At 36.9% G+C, this 19,417-nt stretch overlaps 1 protein-coding gene, 1 non-coding gene and 1 pseudogene across 2 annotated transcripts; all 3 read right to left on the bottom strand.

Moving 5' to 3' along the window:
* Window positions 1-6,597: 6,597 nt before the first annotated feature.
* TRNAN-GUU lies at window positions 6,598-6,671 on the bottom strand. Its single transcript has one exon. It is a non-coding gene; the product is annotated as a tRNA-Asn (tRNA).
* Window positions 6,672-6,997: 326 nt separating this feature from the next.
* Window positions 6,998-7,717, bottom strand: LOC121801022 (annotated as a pseudogene).
* A 4,854-nt stretch (window positions 7,718-12,571) lies between these two features.
* On the bottom strand, window positions 12,572-15,713 carry LOC121799036 (probable membrane-associated kinase regulator 1). The gene is made up of 2 exons (XM_042198356.1): window positions 14,899-15,713; window positions 12,572-12,846 (listed from the first exon to the last, which is right to left on the bottom strand). Exons 1-2 carry the CDS (start codon window positions 15,688-15,690, stop codon window positions 12,757-12,759), a joined length of 882 nt encoding a protein of 293 aa, XP_042054290.1. The 5' UTR covers window positions 15,691-15,713; the 3' UTR covers window positions 12,572-12,756.
* Window positions 15,714-19,417: the final 3,704 nt, after the last annotated feature.

The following is a 19,417-nucleotide window of genomic DNA, read 5'->3' as shown; positions in this document are numbered from 1 at the left end:
ACCTGTGTGTATGCATTATAAGGGTAAAATTGTAATCCAGCAAAAATTGAACCGCCAGAATTTGGAAAGGCTGAAATTATTGGGATTTGAAACTTCCGTCTCTTCATTCTCTCTCATTAAACGCTGTAAAAGCACTCTCCACTCTCTCCACTCTCTCCATTCTCTCCACTCTCTAAACCCTAGATCCCGTTCGCCGCTCGGTAGTCAGCGAAATAATCGACAGCAATCGTCCAAGATTACGGCACCCACCCTCCACCGTAGGCCGTAGCTAACACCGAACCGCAACCGGCGACAATGTACGTGACTTCGCTTTAATGATTTTGAAGGCACGAAAACTATAAATTGGAACATCGATAATTGTCGCGGCTCATGAAATTCAGACGGGTTTTTATTGTTTTGGGTATAAATGCATGGATTGTGGTATCCGACTGGGTTTTATTGTTTGTTCTGACATTTCTCTGCATTATATGCCTATATGAATGCATTATACTCACGGGTACAACCTTCAAGCAACTGCCTTTGGGCATTGGAAAAATGGTACATGCAATAGTTTTATGTTCATTACTTGAATGAATCTGCACATTATGTCACTATTTTTATGCATTACATATCCTGTATTATGCATCATGTCACTGTTGTTTTATATTGTCAAAGAGTACATGGAATATTTGTTTGTTCATTACCTGATATAATCTCTGCATTATTTGCCTATATGAATGCATTATGTTCACTGGTAGAAACATCAAGTGACTGTTGTTGCACATTGGTAAAATAGTGAATTCAAGTTTTATGTTTATTCATTGAAAGTATATGTATATAACATCAAGTGACTACTGTTTGATGATTGAGGTATTGTTCTTGCAATCTGAGTCCATTATTTCTGTTGTATTGTTGCATTATTTGGTTGGTGTGGTACATTATTGTAGTATGAGTGAAGGCTGAATGTTTATTTTCTAAATGTACATTACTGGGTTAATGTTATGCATTATTAGGTTGATGTTGTGCATTATTTAACTATTTCTATGCATTATATACATGTTTCATGCATCAAGTGTCTGCTGTTGTACATGGGTTAAAGAGTGAATGGAATATTTTTATGTTCATAACTAGCCTGAATCTGTACATTATGTAGCTATTTCTATGCATTATTTATCATGTTTTATGCATTATTTATCTGCTGTTGTACATGAGTCTAAGAGTGAATGGAATATTTTTATATGTTCATTACTCGTGTGATTCTGTTCATTATTTAGCTATTTGAATGCATTATTTATACTGTTTTATGCATCATGTGACTGCTGGTATACATGAGTCAAAGAGTGAATGGAATATTTGTATGTTCATTACTTGACCGGATCTGTACATTATTTAGTTATTTTAGTGCATTATTTATTATGGTTTATGCTTTATGTGACTATTGTTGGACATGGGACAATGGGTGATTGCAATATTCATTGTGCATTTGTTGATTTATTCTGAACATTATTTGATTATTAAAATGCATTATGTATCAGTTTTCAGGCATTATTTTGATGCTTCTGTACAAGAGTGTATAAGTGAATGCAGTATAACTGTCCACATTATTTTATTCAGTTTGTACATTATGTAATTAATTGTATGTTATTATTCTGTATGTTGTACAGCATCAAAGCAGCTAAGATTGGACATCGACGAGGCGGTCGATGATATACTGCCAGTAGGAATTGCCCAGAAATTCCGGGACCAATTATCAGAGGCCGGGACTAGTACAGCTCTGGAAGAGACGGAGGATAGGAAACCAAGGGGTAGGAACGTCGACCATCTGTATTGTCGACGAACCCCTACCGAGTTTTTGAATTGTATAAAGAGTTTAACTCCACGGCAGAAGGAAGCTGTCACGGAACTTGTACATGAGTCTAAGAGTGAATGCAATATTTGTACATTATTTAGCTATTTCTATGCATTATTTATCATGTTTTATGCATCATTAGATTGCTGTTGTACATGAGTCTAAGAATGAATGCAATATTTGTATGTTCATTAATTGAGTGGTTCTGTACATTATTTGGCTATTTGAATGCATTATTTATCTTGTTTTATGCATCACGTGGTTGCTGTTGTACATACTAGACCCTAGCCCCTAGGCTTGTTAAACTCTTCGGGAAAACAAGAAACGTGCACCAAACTTCGAAACACGTCACAACTTAAATTAAACGGGTCAGGATAAATATTCATTCCATGTTACAAATAATGCATTACAGAAACTAAACTACGCATTATACTATACTAAAATGTACATTATGTATGTCTGTTTTAAAAAATACCTACGCGCTATGCATGTGCAACCCGAGATGAATTACTGCAGCTCGTGTATTTGGACAACGTTTTTTAGACTTAGAACATACTACACCCTAGCCCCTAGGCTTGTTAAACCCTTAGGGAAAACAAGAAACGTGCGTAAAACATCGAAACACGGCACAACCTAAATTAAACGGGTACGGATAAATGTTCATTACATACCACAAATAATGCATTAATGAAACTAAAGTACGCATTACACTACACAATATGTACATTATGTATATTTGTTTTAAAATATACCTACGCGTTATGCATGTGCAACCCCAGACGAATTACTCCAGCTCGTGTATTTGAACAACGTTTTTTAGACTTAGAACATACTACACCCTAGCCCCTAGGCTTGTCAAACCCTTAGGGAAAACAAGAAACGTTCGCCAAACAACGACACACGGCACAACTTAAATTAAACGGGTTAGGATAAAAGTTCATTACATATCACAAATAATGCATTATAGAATCTAAACTACACATTATACTATACAAAATATACATTATGTGCAACCCCAGACGAATTACTGCAGCTCGTGTATTTGGACAACGTTTTTTAGACTTAGAACATACTACACCCTAGCCCCTAGGCTTGTTAAACCCTTAGGGAAAACAAGAAACGTGCGCCAAACATCGAAACACAACACAACTTAAATTAAACGCGTCAGTATAAATGTTCATTACATATCACATATAATGCATTACAGAAACTAAACTACGCATTATACTATACAATATGTACATTATGTATACATTATGTGGATCGACGACCGAGTTCACGTTCACAAGCACTTCAAAGTCCCTGAGTTGAACCATTAAACTCACCAGCGCAACCTCTTCTACCGCCGCGTTTCGCTCTACCTCACCTCCCTCCCGTCGCTCGAGGACTCCGTTTCACCAACCTCTCCACTGGCAAAAAATCAAACGAGATCGTTTTATCGCTCGACGACAATCAGACGATCCACGATGATTTCCATTGTTGAATAATCAATACAGGAACAACGTTTTTTTAATAATCAATACAGGAACAAATAATCAATACAGGAACAAATAAAAATGAAAACAAAACACGAATGCTACAAGAACAACGTTTTTTTACGAGAAAAAAATCGTAAGAATTTTCTTTCTAATGTCTTCAACAGAGAATGTTTTCAACGGAGAAGAAAAAATTAAAGTTTTGGAGAGGGAAGAAAGATTCGATTAATTCCAGTAGAAAAACAACTGAGATCTTTTGAGGGAGAAAATCAAGCAACTTACCATAAACTGTAGAAGGCGATGATCACCGTAGGAGAGAGAGATTAAGATTGTCGTGTACAACTACTGACTGCTATATCTCTCAACAAATGGTTATGGGACAAGAAAAATAATAGTGCAGACGTATAAACTGTAAAAAACGATGATCATTGTGGGAGAGAGACATTAATATTGGCGTGTAATCTTTGAAGAATATGCATAAAAGTTTCAACGGATTTTGGAAAAAGATTGATGGAGGAGATCATGGAAGATACCATAACTGAAAATTATTCCTATACCAAAATTAACCTTTTTCTATTATTTTAATAATTTAAATAATCATAATCTGCTTAATTTTCGTCCATAAGATCATCAAAATCGTGGGGCTAGCATTTAGAAGGAAAAAGAACAATAATTAGAAAAAGGATATGAATAAATCACTATATATATATAGGGTCATGTTAGGCTGAGATTTTTTAGCTTAATTGACAATTGAGATGCATTTTCAGCCACCCATCCACAACATTTTCGAAATGTCAACTGCAAGTAGATTATGTCAACTCGGGGGTATTATAGTTAATAGCCTACACATCAAATGTCAACAACTTATAGTTGACATGAATTGTATATGTAGTTGATATTATATGTGTGTAGTTGACATGAATTGTATATGTAGTTGACATTATACGTGTAGTTGACATGAATTGTATATGTAGTTGACATTATACGTGTAGTTGACATGAATTGTATATGTAGTTGACCAAAAAAATCAAAAAAAAATTTCAAAAAAAATTAAAAAAATTAAAATTTAAAAAAATATTTATTGAATAAAATGTACTATGAAACTACCATTCTGTCCTTTCATAATTAATTAATCTAAAAATATTTTCCATGTGGTAAATTCTGGACCACTCATTTAATAAAAATGAGTGGCTGATAATGCATCAATTCTAATTAGGCTAAAAAATTTAAATTGATCACAACTCACTAATTAATATATATATATATATATATATAGGGTTTTGATCCATGCAAAACCATTCTTAATACAAAAATGCAGAACCAAGCATACAAAAGTCATTTTTAGGTCATGGTAAGCTTATTTTTACGTCATTATAGTAAGGATGACATGAAATGATCTTAACACGACCTCAAATCCAAAGTTTATAATATGACCTAAAACTGCTTTACAATGACCCTCCGTGTTTTTGTTTAATTATTGACCATTGGATTGTCAAATCTCATGGTCAGGATTTGGTCTGGATTTTGTATTGAGATCAAGTTTTGTATTGATCATTTTCATAGGATTGTGATCAATACCGAACCACTCTTAAACCTTAAACGCCGAACAACATCATTATATGATAACATGAAGTTCATTATAATGAACTAATAACAAACATATAATGAACTTCAGATTTCTAAATTATGCATGATGATGTCATTGTTTTTAAATCTCAGAATTCCCTATAATGAACACAAATAAAGTTGTTATGAACTCCGCATTATTATATAATGATGTGTTTGGCATTTGGTGTTTAAAACTAGTTTGGTATATAATACAACCCCATTTTCATATATATATATATAAATTTACACTTGGTAATATTTGTTGAACTATGTTATACTACTATATAATAGTATCAATATTGCATTTGATTGAAATAAAAATTATTTTTAGCATCTAGAATCTAGAATAAGAATAATTTTTTACTAGGGGTGGGTAGGTACGGTATACCTTATCAAAACCACCATACCGTATACATTATCGTAAATTCGGTATGCGAAAAAATCGTACATTTACCTTACCAAAATTTCTGGTATACCGAACTTCGGCATACCTTATTTTCGGTATGACGAATTTCCATACCGATACCGTACCTCATTTTCGATATACTTTACCGATGTTCGGTATACCGTACTTTTGCGGTACACCTCACTTTCAACATCAATGAAAATAGAATATTTGAGTTTTAGAATATTATTTATATTTTATAATTTTTAAAAAATATATTAAATATATTTTATTCATAATTTAATTTATATCTCTCAATAGATTTTATAATTTAAAAATATATAAATATATTTTATATATAATTATATTTATATTTTACGGTATATACTTTAATTTACGATATATACCGGATTTTGATATGCCGTGGTATACCCCGGTGTATGAAAATTCATACCGTTACCTTATCGATCTTTTGGTAAGGTATCATACCGTAGCGAAAATCACGTTATACCGAAAAATTGATATTTTCAGTATTTTTTCGGTACGATAAGCCCGGTATTGCGGTATTTTTTCCCAGCCCTATTTTTTACTCATTTAAGAGAAAATCTACAAGTATTAATGTGGCATGACAACTATATATTGTATGAATTTGCTTTTTGGGTTGAATTGTAACGGAGTGGCAAGTGATGATCAGAATTGGCTTATTTCAGTTTTAGCATGGGACTCTCAAAGGTTTATATCTTCACCCATGTAATTGGGGGCAGTTCTTGTTCATTGTTCTTGTCTAGAAAACCATGATCTAATTAATATTACTTCTTAAACACTGATTGTTTAACAATGATTGATGTTGAATTTACTATTCTATTTGTTGTGATCGAGCATGTATTGTCGAATGTTCATATATCCGTTATCTTTTAATGCATGTGCAATCTTTAGATCTACCTCTTTTCTATTCGCATCTTTTACATCACTCCCCTAATCCCAGTTTCCATGGCATCTTCATCCTTAGCAAAGTATGATCATGACATTGTTTTAATACATCAATGATTTTATTAAACAATGTACTAGTGTTATTTACCTATTTTCCCTATTTTCATTTCTTATTTTTTTTAATTATATTTTTAATCAAACTAATTTATGAATAAATAAAATAGTGTAGCACTAAAATTTTATTATTACAAAATTGAAATTAAGAAATACATTTGAAATTAAGAAATACATTTGAAATAAAAAAAAACAAACAAAGCGTGGTATCATCTTAGCCTTGAAGCTTATTATTCTGCTTCTATAAAAATAATTTTCGCTAGAAGGAGGGCTTGAACCTCCGACCTTGTGGTTAACAGCCACACGCTCTAACCAACTGAGCTATTCCAGCTAATGTTTATAAGGTTTTCATGCTACTTGTAATTATACACTCTCACAAAAGCAGTGTGCGTTGTTTAGATCTAAAGGTTTATTTCACAAGAATAAAATAAAATACTGTAGACAACAATAAAACTACAATAATCGAACCAGAAATTAATCATGCTTCATCACTCTTTATGTAATAGTAATTGATTGCTATGTTTGGCCCCAGAAAACTGGAGGTTATCCAGGTTACCTGGATCATGTTTCTGCACATCCAAACTTATTAAAACAAAAAACAAGCAGATTCAGTCATAAATTCAAATCATCTATTACAATGAAAAAAATAACATGAAATTAATCAATGTAAGCAAAAAATACAAACTGCGCCTTCTTATAATTAATACTCTCTCTCTCTCGTCTACCTTTCCTTGATGAAAACAATGGCGGCAGAGCGGCGTTCTTCGCCTGCGTGCAGATAGGCACATTCAAAACCGGCCTAATCCGTATACTAAACGACTGCGTCCTCTCCTTCCCTTTCTTCACTCTCTTGCTACTTTCCCCGCTCTCCTACACTACCTCACCCCGAACTTCGATTGAAGAAGTTCGGGACGAGGAGGAAGAGGAAGAAGAAGTAGAAGATGATGAATTAGGCGGAGACAGCGTGGAAGGGCGCGGCTTCTTCAGCTTGAGCAGCTCCTTCCACAAAACAGTGCATTTGGGAGGCCTCGGAGACGGATCGTCGTCGACGAACCAGCTCATCCTTCTCTCCCCATCCTTCTTGTTGCTACCTTCTTCCTCCGGTTTCAGGCTTATTTTGTCGAGCTTCTCGGCGAGATGGATTTTCTGGAAAGGGAGCAGCTTTCCTTCGCTGAAGAGCTCGTCGGCGGCGATCATGCCGGTTAGGTTTCCTGAGAGGAACTCGATGTCGGCTGCGGCCTCCCGCTCCGCCTTTGGGTTGGGGAATATAGTGATGAAGTTGCTCTCGTCTAGAAACTCCGACGAGAAGGAAAACCGGGCACTGGATCCCATCTCATCGGAGTCGGAGAGAAAAAGGAGGGGCTCCTCGAAGACCATCTCTAAATTTTGAGTTGTGGAGTCATGTGGTGTGCATGAGTTTATAAACAAAGGAGATGTGGTGTTTCATTAACCTTTACTCTAATTTTGTTTTATGTATTTTGGGGTGTGTAATTAGGAGTAGTAAGTTTATAAGGATAGTCATGCAAACAATGGTCTCATACATTTTTTAATTAACCGTAAGGTCACGGCTTCAAACTTCCGCCACCCGCTGGAGACTTTTGGCTTTAATATGCAAAGTTGGCCGAGCAGGATTATTCCGATTCCTCCAAATGCGGGTTCGAAACATATGTGATCAAACTAAAAAAAAAGTGATGTGTTATTTACGGAAAATATAATAGTGCTTAGTGTGGAGTATCTAAATTGCAAATATACCTAAACCCTAAACAGTTATACATCAAATGTGTAAAAGCACCTACTTTTATAATAATAATGAATTCTGTAATTCATAATCGAAATTTAGTTGACAAGACGGCCGGGAGTTCAGAATTGATACTGAATTTGCTCGATGCCTAGTTGTTTAAATTGAATGTACAAGTTCAGCATATTAAATAAATTTGAACTCTAAGTTCGAATTAATCCGAATTGTATTAGTATTAAATACTCCGTATAAGCTTAAACGCTACGTTTCCCGATATAGAAGGGTATATTATTATCTCCATACCATTACCATGCATTAGTCTTTTTAATCTAAAATAATAACATTTGATAGCACTACGTACGCAGCATGTATCGTTGATCTTTAAGTCATTTGACTATTGTATAGCAAATTGTCAATTAAGTTTGGTGTGTGCGTGACCATCATGAATATATTTATTGGACGTGGATAGTTTTATTTGAATTGCAACTTAAAAGACACACCTCTCATTCGAATAAGATATAATTCAAACTTTGAATCCGAGTATTTATTGCCTACGCTACGTTTCGTTATTTACAACACTTTTGGATATTGGTTTTCATTCTTTTACCCAATCTTTATAATTTAAGTGTTTCTTTTATTAACTTACGCATTAAACATAAATTTGAGGGATGTGGACAGGGCATTGGGTGCCCAATTTATTTATAGTTATTTAACTTACTCTAGCCCCTCTAGCGCTGCGGATAGATGCATGTTGTTCCGGGGGCCGTCTTCGCCTAGTGTGTGTAGCGGCGGGCTCTTCGACTTGCTCTTCGTTCTGCTTGAACGAGTGCGAGCCGCTTCCGCTACTGTAGTCCCCGGCAAGGCTGTGTCTTGTACGCTTCGGCCCAGGAGCTCCAGTGACCTCTTGCGCGCAGATGTCCTTGAATTTCGGACAATCCGCGAGGACTAGATACTACTCCCACATTGTAAACTTCGGCCAGCCCTCCGTGTTGTATTGGCCCATCGACAGGGCCTTCACGCCTGCTTCGCTTCGGCCACTCTCAGCGTGGAGAAGGTTGTTCTGGTATATGCTCGCGAACCGCTTGGTAGCCGGTAGAATCCTAGACCACTTTTTGTGGATCTGTTCTGGGTCGCGCACGGATTTGGCAAAGGCCTCGATGGCACGGACGTTGTTGGATACGCACAACGCCCTTATGAAGTGTACGGATCCAGCCATAGCCGAATTCCTCCAGAGGTTGATCGATGAGTTGAGCCGGAAGTTGGGACTTCTGTAGGATAGTCAATTTTTTTTTTGTTTCTAACCCGTGTAACTTTTTTTTATAATCAATGAATTTTTTGCCGTTCTTAGTTAATCGTTGTGTTTTTTCTACGTTTGCATTTATATATTTGAAAATATTTAAATTAATTAACAAAACAATAGTAAAATGCTTAGGGCGCGCCTTAGGGTTCCCCACTGCAGGTGGAAGGGGGGAGGATAAAATGCTGACGTGGTGATGCATAGGGCGGGCTTTAAGGCGCCCCTTAGGGCGCCCCACTGTGGATGCTCTTATACAAGTGTACATTACCAAATTCATTTTTGGCTCATTCCATTCGTCACAACACCGAGACGCCGAGGACCAAGGCTTTTGCAGCTGGATCACACATTGAGGACTGTGGCTGCTACTGCTTGCCGACGCAGAGGAGGCTGGATGCAGTGACGTATTGTTTAGGTACAATTAATACTACCTCCGTCCCACATTAAGTGTCACATTTTGTTATTTCGGTACTTTCGCAATAAAAGTCACATTTCACTTTTACCATTCCACCCACATTCCACCAACTAATTCTACTCGCATTTTATTATAAAACTAATATATATAAGTGGGGCCCATAATCCACTAACTTATTCAACCCACATTTCTTAAAACTCGTACCCACACTAATTGTGACACTTAATGTGGGACGGAGGTAGTATGTATAATAATTTTTTTATATCAATCAGTCGTTGCGTGCCGCACTAGTCGTTAAATTTCAGCATCGTCTTATTTAAATCATCGGTTCCAGTTCGTCTTATTTAAATCCTCGGTTCCAGTTCGGCCAGTACTGTGATCGCTCCAAAATTAAATGAATTAATCCACCACATACCTCTAAGAGCATCCACTATAGGGTCGCCGCGCCGGCCGCCCCCGAACCACTGTCGCCGCGCCTACCTATAGCGTGGGAAGCGTCCGCCCTGAGGCGGACTCATTTTTTGGGGCGGAAGGCCCATCAGCGAGAAGGCGCCGAGGACGCACCGGGCGTGCTTCGCCGCGCCGATAGGAGCGCCGGTCATCGGCGTGCCGCCAGAGGCCGGACACTTTTTTTTAATTATTTTCAAAAATTTTATTATAAATACCACTCCACACACATCTTCACACACACTTCACACTCCATCCATTCATTCACTCTCAAAATTTTCACTCTCTAAAAATGCACGGTGGAAACGACGAATCACCCGGCTCTGACGAATCGGGATATGGCGACTATCCTCCTTCCCAGCCGTGGGGATCGAGTCAAACTCTCCCTATTCAGAGGAATTTGGGTCGCTCGGCATTTGGAGATTACAGACCCAGCACGGACGCTCTTAACCAACCGCAACCGGAGACCCCTTTTCCAATCCAGCCAATCTCCTTTCACCGATGCAGATAGATTCGCACTAGAGCAGATGATGGGTTGTTTGAGTCCGGGATTACCGGATACTCCGCCAGCCCGTGTGGATACGCCCGTTCCGATGAGAGTCGGCGGGTTCGGTGGGGCGGGTGGAAGCAGCGGCGGCGGCAGGGGAGGAGGCGGTAGCGGCAGCGGCGGTGGCGGCGGCGAGGGCAGCGACGCCGGCAGCGGCGGTGGCGAGGGCAGCGAGGCAACGTGGGCCGGCGGTAAACGGTCCACGCACTACACCAAAGTGGAGTCCATTGCTGTGGCGAGGGCGTGGGAAGCCGTCACATCGGACCCCATAGTGGGCACCGATCAGACCGAGTTGAGCTTTTGGAAGCACGTCTTGTTGGCATACAACGAGTTCAGGCTGAGAGGTACCAAACCGCGTGACCCGGAACAGCTCCGCAAAAAGTGGTCTAGGATTCTAAGAGCCACCAAGAGGTTTGCGGGCATATACGAGAACAACCTGCTCACTGCTAAGAGTGGTCGAAGCGAAGCCGACGTGAAAGCGTTGTCTATGTCCCAATTCAACATGGAAGGCTGGCCGAAGTTCAACTCCTGGGATGAGTATCTCGTTCTCGAGAACTGCCCGAAATTCAAGGCCATCTATGCGGAGGAGAGGGGGACAGGTCCTGGGGCGAAGCGAACTAGACACAACATAGCCGGGGACTACAGCAGCGGCAGCGGTTCGCAATCAATCGACCTCAACGACGCCCAAACGGAAGAGCCCTCCGCTACACACTCTAGGCGCCCACGCCCTCCGGGCCAACATGCCTCTATCCGAGGCGCTAGAGTGCCTGCAAGTTCCTCCCGCCTCTCGTCGGCCGCGTCTGGATCGCGCATCTCGCAGTCCGCCCCTATACCGCACTCCATGGGCACTGGTCCCCACGAGGTCTTGCAGAGGAACCTTGATGTGTAGTTGATGAAACAACTGCAAGAAAACTGTCATTTCTACGAGACCGCGACCGACCCGATCACCAAGGATATATACTACGCGCTCATGTGTCGGATCAAGGATCAACTGGGGTTGTCTGGGGCTGGGACAGCGCCCGGGGGGCGGCGAGGAAGAGGGGGGGTGGCGGAGAAGAGTAGGCGGAATTCGACTCCGCCACCGAGTAGACGGTGACAGAGTTTTTATTTATATTTTTTTAAAATGTTCGTTGTATAATTTTACCGTTTCCGTAATACAACGAATATTTGGTCCCAATACTTTTTTTTAATTATTTACATTCCGATAATTTTAACTATAATTGAATTAAAATATATAAAATAATAAAATAAAATGAAAAGTAACTAAAAAAAGTGTCCACTATTGCTGCGGACACTTTTTTTTGTGGTCGCGGACAAATAAGAAGTGACCGTGGATAAAAAATGTGGCGAGGCTGTTGGAAGTGTCTACCTTATAGTGGATGCTCTAAAGATGGACTTCTTCAAAAATCCCTTCAAAAATCTCCTTTCCTCGCCCCCACAGAGGGCGTTTTTGAAAAAAAAAACCACAGACAGAGAGATGGATCTTAGGAGTTGAGGGCGTTTTTGAAAAAAAAAAACCACAGACAGAGAGATGGATCTTGCCAACTCCTAATTATTCTGAATTTAAGGCCCATTTCGTTTTCAATTTTTTTGAATTCAAGTCTTCTCAAAATAACGCTATCTCTTCTTTAAAAAAACTCTCTCATCAACCAAACATAAATACGGGCGTGTCATTATGTTTTCAACTGATGATATATTGATATACTCTTCAACAGAAAATGTGCTTTAAAAGTTGTATCAACTATTGGATAATCAGAATAAAATGGATTTATAATGTTTCGATACGTCTCCTTGTTTTATGACATACAATAAGATAATTATATGTCCATACAAACCTTTTTTCTTTTACACGATGTTTTATGATATTATATACCGCTGATCCCACTGCTGTCGTGTAGTTGCTTCTATCTCTCAGGCACAAGTGTGAGGCTTTGGGAGATGGGCTTCTGACAGCCAGTGGATTAAGGCCTCCCCTTTAACGGGCTACTGCATACCCTGATTGAACTCCCTTACATGATGTCGGGCCGGAGTGTAGGGGCCGCCAAGGCGACGGAATCTCCTTTTGCTGCAATGATATTAAATACTGCAAATTATACGTGACAGATAAAATGAATTATTGTATATAATATTCTTCTACACGATGAATATGTTTTACTTGTTTTATCAATTTTTTGTGGAGTAAACAATACTCAAATATCCTAATTAATCCAACGAATTTTTTTGTGGAGTAAACGATACTCAAATATCCTAATTAATCCAACGAAATTAAGCAATATTCTCACCAGGTTGCTTTTTTAAGTTGTTTTTTTCGCTTGTTTTGAATCCCTTTTCTGAGAAGTAGGGGGTTTCATTTTTTGTTGGTGCCATCACCTTTTGGCTTGTCTTTTTCTAGCTCATTGTTTTGTGGCTTGAGCATTTGCTTTTCATTGAAAAAAAGGAGTATTCCCGTGAGTGTTCCTCTGATGTTGACGTTTATTATTAGTACTACTATATAAGGAGTGTTATTATCATTATATTATACTTATTTATTATTAATAATAATAAGTATTATTATTATTATTATTATTAGATATCGTCGCACTTTTTTTTATAGTATTAGCAGAAACTAATAGTAATACTATACGAAATGAATTTTTATCTATTTTGGAACGGTTGTAGATTATGAACTAGGAATATATTCCAAAGACTGATTAAGGTTTGGCATGATCAAATCTGGGATTATAAAAGGATTGTGAAAGGGTTACATGAAAACCAAAGAGGATTCACTAATTAAATAACTGAAGGTTCTTTTCTAAAATTAAAATAGAAATCACAGAAGGTTCTAAAGATTTTATTTCTATTTCTTTCTCAAGTTATTAGATACTTCATACTACTACTTGTTTATAAGATAATTTGCCAAAAAATCATACAATTTGATCAAATTCTAATAAATATTGCATATTTTAACAGTAGTCAATTATTCCATTAATTTATATTTAATGAAAAATTATGTATGATTTGGAAGCTAAAATATATACTTTAGCCTAATCTATTATATTTTTTATATTAAAATTAATGCGAGTAATTTTTTGAGTAATATACAATTTTGCAAAAAAAAAATAATTATTTTGGCATCCAAATTTTATACTCCATAATTCTTTTCAAAATCAAAATTAATACTCACAATTAAGAAAAACATTAAAATTCTGACTATTTTTTAAAATTTCATAATTGAAGCCGAACTAGGTTTTCGACAACTTTTCCTTGATGTTTTGGACATGTACTATAGAGTGTCATCGTGACCATCCAAAGATTCCAATCGCCGACTTTCATTTATCCCTTTTTTTGTGCAGGTAATAAATTATAATAAAATTTTTAATTAATTTATATGTAATAAGTAATTAATTAAAACTTTTTTTATAAATGCGGCCGTTTGCAGCGCACTGGAATTTTCGGTTTGAAAAAATAATTGAATGATGTCAATATACGGAATGAAATGTTAAATAATTGGTAATACATAGAAGTATTATTAATGTGTGCGTCTTGTAGTCAAATACAGATACGCATGTACTACAAACTAAGGAACAAGACAAATACTGAATACTCCAAAAGAAACTTCACAGTTACTTCACACATTAAATGCCATATGCTACATCTTAGTGCACATGCAAGATTATCCCATATGTAAGAAAAATAAATTCAACTCGTACCAAAATTACTAATACCAACCATGTTTCCTCTATTTCAAAATAAGCTAGTATTCCAAATAGTACTAGTAGTAATCCATATTTATAATTATTGCCTGTGGGGATGAGGTAGCTCGTGCACTATTCAGATCTGGCTCACACAAACTTCAAATCAATCATGCACCTCCAAACTCAATAGCTTTAATTCAACAATTATTTACTCTAATTATAGGATACTTTCTCTACTGAATTTAATGATTTCGGACATATAGAAATTGTAGTTGTCGAAGAAAGATTAAACTTATCATGATTATACCAAACAAGATTACATACAGAACTTCGAGATAAGGAATTCAATTATGAATTGGATCGATTATAATTAGACTAATGAATGAGCAAGGTATATATGTTAATTGTTGAACGTAACATAAAAATAATTAATCGTTGCTGACCGCATTGTTCTTGATCATGGAGTTTTTGCAGTGAGCAATGGCGCCTTGGATGGCACTCTGCAGCTCCGCCATCGACGAAGCTCCCGGGTTGTACGATCCGGATCCGACCCGACCCATTTGCGGGACCTCGCCCCGCCGCGGCGATGACGTCATCGAGGAAGGGCAGCTCGAGATGCTGCTTCTTCGCCTGGGGTATCTCAAATTCCCGGAGAAAGACATCGAGATTTCTCTAGAATTGTCGTTCGATCTCCGCGCCACGGCCGCCGGCGCAGGCATTTTCTGGTGGTGGTGGTGGTGTTGTTTGTGGGAGAGCTTTTCGTAGAGGGGTTTGACCTTGTTGAAGTACTTGCGGAGGACTCCTCTGGCGGTTGTGCTGACGCGCTTGACAGAGGAGGTGGTCTTGGAGGAGAATTTGGCGAGGGAGAAGTATTTGGGGGATTTCCGGGAGAGAATGTCGGCGGCGGAAGGGCGTTTGATGAAGTCGTCGTCGGTGGCGGAGCTGGGGCGGGAGGAGTCGGAGTCGAGGAGGAGGTTGGAGGAGGCGGTGGAGTCGCGGGAGGTGTAAGAGGAGGAGGAGGGGGAGGAGGAGGAGAGGAGGAGGAGGGACTGGACCATGGAGAGGCGGGGGGAGAGGTGGAGGGGGAGGATCTGCCCCTTGTAGAAGAGCTCGTCGGCGGGGCGGGAGGATTTGTGGGGGGACAGGGAGGTGCGGAATTCAAACTCCGAGGAGGAAGATGAGTAGGTGGGGGAGGACGGGAGGGTCTGCGATTTGCTGCGGTGGCGCCGCCCCATCTTGCTGCTGCTCTTGCCCCTTGCTTGCTTGCCTCCATATATATAACTTCCTCATTATTCCTATTTTATTAAGTCTAAAAATATTAGTATTAATTGTAACTATTTTACGTTAATCATTTATACTCCTAAACAAAGTATGCATGTGTATGAATCAGCTTTGTACATATGTGGTGAAACTAATCTCATAGTCACTCATGTTTAAATTCAAATGGTTCACCTCAAAACATAATTAAATAGCTTTGAAAATGTTAAGCTATTTAAGTAAGTTAAAGATAAAAATAAAATACAATCAAATAACCCTCTCAATATTTTGGTGAGATGGGAAGTTGAAAGGGCATACCCTCCGCCGAGTCGCGTGCTCTGCCACCGTGTCACGTGTCCTGATCGTGAAATGTGGAGGTCGACCATATGATTTAGATTGGAATGCATAATTATATTTAATGTTTCGCCCCTTAATTATAAATTATTATTGGACATTATAGTCTTAATTAGTTAATACTGTAATATTTTTGTTGGTACTAGTTAGATAGTTACAGCTATTGACTTTATTTGTTGCAATAATTGGATCAGAAGTTTTGGGAACTTAATTGGTAGCACTACTGATTCATATTCATACTATGGATGATTATTTTGAGCATGGATTTATTTTGTAGATAATGACAAGAATAGTAAGATTAATAGAATAATTACGCAATTAAAGGAACATTAATTACCCTATTTCTTCAAATAAAAACTACTACTCCAAGCTTGATTGGGATTGATGGCAAAAAGGTGAGAGTTTTCACGTGGAATCTAAGCATAAAAGGAAGATAGTATAATCTCATCATATAACAAGGACTAATTGTTGTTGATTTTCAGTAGAGACAGATCCAGGTGGGACTGGAGGTGGGAAACTAGAAGACTCGAAACATAATTTTCTTGTCTGCGTGCAATCCTGCAATACTACTCCCTCCATCCCGCAATACTACTCCCTCCATCCCGCAAAAATATGCATTTTTTCATTTTTAATCATTTCCACGAGAATATGCACTTTTCAATTTTAAAAACTTTTTTTTCTTTCTGTAATGAGGTGGGACTCATTCCCTATTAACAATACTTTAATTATTTTTTTCTCTCTACCTCTCTCTTACCATACTAATTTTACATTAAAATTTGTCGAATAAAAAATGTATATTCTTTGGGGACCGAGTGAGTATTAATTAATCATTAAATATCAATTTTAATTGATTTACTCATTTAACCGTGCTTGTAATAGGCAGTCCCCCACTCTCGCATTGAATACTCACTTCTTTCTTCAGGTGGGAATGAGTGGTGGAGATCATCTATCTAATAATGTTCAGTTTCTAATTCGATTAATCTGATTGACAATTTATTAGAATATTTATTTTCACATGCGATCATTAAAAATCACCACAAAAAGTCAAGAATATTCAATAGTGACAATTAGATAATTTGAATATGTGCGGTGCAGATATTACTATAATATTGAATAAAAAATGCAAAAAAGAATGTCAAGCAATTTTGTGGTTTGATCACAAAGGATCCAAGTCCATAGATGGAAAAACCTAGATGTATATTCACGATCAAGGCTTTGCAATATTCATTCAAGAATGAGATATAAATAAGGCTAACTTTTCTGGTGAATTTATAATGATCCTTCTTGACTCACAACTAGGAGATTCTATCCATATTTTTACAAGAACTACCTACTAGTGACACTAATGGAGTGTGGGTGTGGCACATCATGTTTCGTGAAAATCATCATATATGTTAGCATCATGTATATTACAACTTCAAAAATACATGTAACAAATCAGAATTTGACCAAATTTTATGATTTAAAAGACTATTTATCCTATTAAAATATCAAACCTCTAACTTAAAACTGAATCATTGTCTTTGAACTTCATATTTTTAACTTCTCTCTAATATGACGAGAAATTATAGACTTTGCACTTTGACACATTTTAAATATTTTTACATCTTTAGTTTTTTAGAGTAAAATGCTCTTGAAATGAATTTTAGATTATACTTTTACTATTCAAAAGAATAACATAATTGTATATTAGTTAAAAATATATAAATTTTGATCCAAAATTTGGCATTATGAGCGGACTATAAAGTTAGTTGAAAAAAAATCATAAATCTAAACTTTATTGTGAATTTCCTACAAATTTAGTTATTTTCCCAACTTATAGGAAATTCAAGGGATAAATTCATGATTTTCCTTACCAAATTTTTTATTCATGAGAAATGGAGTACAAAATTAGGCCAATATTTGTGATTTACGCTAGCCAAAACAGTAGTATTCATTTCTTATTTATTTTCTTGTTATGTCAAATGTGCATAATCAATATTTTAATCCCTCCGTCCATAATTAATTAGCATAAGTTGATTTGGCTTGGGTTTAATGATGAAATGAAAAATTGGTGAAAAATTTTAATAAAATGTGGTAACACTTTTATACAATGTACTAGTTTTATAAATATGAGTTGGATGCGTTCGTAGAGTATGAGGTATATTATCATAAAATATTAACAAAGTATAGAAAAGTGACAATTGATCATGGACGGGAAAAAGAAAAGTTATGTCAAATAATTGTGGACAGAGGGGAGTATGTGTTTTACTATTACCTATGTGCTTGATAAATATAAACTTTTAAAACAACACGGTTTTAAAGTAGTTGGTAAAATAAGAGAAAGAGATAAAAACAGGTATAGTAAGAGAGATGAAAGGAAAAAATAGTAAAAGTAATATTAGTAAATTGAGAGGTCCATTTCTTAAAATAGAAAGTTTAGAAAACTTTTATTTTTAAAAACGGATCAGAATGGAAATAGTTTCTATTTTAATTTTAAATTGGTGGTATAATATTTTAAAAGGGTAAATAGTCTTTTAAATTATGAAGTTTGATCAACTTCTGGTCTGTTTATTTATTTTGAAGTTGTAATATTATTATCATTTATCACAAGTTTCAAATTTTCGCAATATTTCCATTCATGCACAAAATATCGTCTTTTAACGATATTCAAGTGGGATATTCAAAGCCACTGTTTCATTGAAATATACCTTCATAATTTTATTAAAATATTATCGTTTTTAATATCATAAAAGACGTTAATTTATGCACGAATGAGACTGTTAAGGATGAAGTTTCTTAACTCGTAGATTTTGCGTCGAACGTCGCGGGAGCTTTTGCCCGTCGATCAATCCGGCGTCAAAATTAGGGTTTTGTGCGTTTTGCACGTTTGAAAGGGAAGAGAGTAAGAGAAAATAAAATAGAAGGATAATTGATATTTCTTGAATGAATAATATGAATAACAATGTCCACTATTTATAATAGTGGATACTAACTTAATGAGCAAGACAAAAGATATGGAAAAGATATGCAAATCCATAATTAACTAATTAACTAAATAATAATAATAATAATAATCATCGTATCAACTCCCCCATGGTTGAAATCCACCTTGTCCTCAAGGTGGGCACCATGAAGCAACGACGAGTGTCGAAGAATCCTCTTGGGTCAAACATACACCGAATAGTTGAGCGTCTCCCTGCATCATCTCCATCAAAAATCACAAAGGGATGACCCTTATGGACATGATAATTCAGTTCTAAAATCTTGTGAATGCGTCCATGAATGCTCAAGCATAGAGTGTCATTTTGCGGAGGAATCAACCGGGCATCGACATCGAGTGATGTTAATCGATGATTCATATTTGCAACA

This window comes from Salvia splendens, chromosome 4, assembly GCF_004379255.2.
Source record: "Salvia splendens isolate huo1 chromosome 4, SspV2, whole genome shotgun sequence".
NCBI lineage: Eukaryota > Viridiplantae > Streptophyta > Magnoliopsida > Lamiales > Lamiaceae > Salvia > Salvia splendens.
Note: the sequence above shows the minus strand (reverse complement) of the source record. Positions and strands in the feature narration are given on the sequence as shown.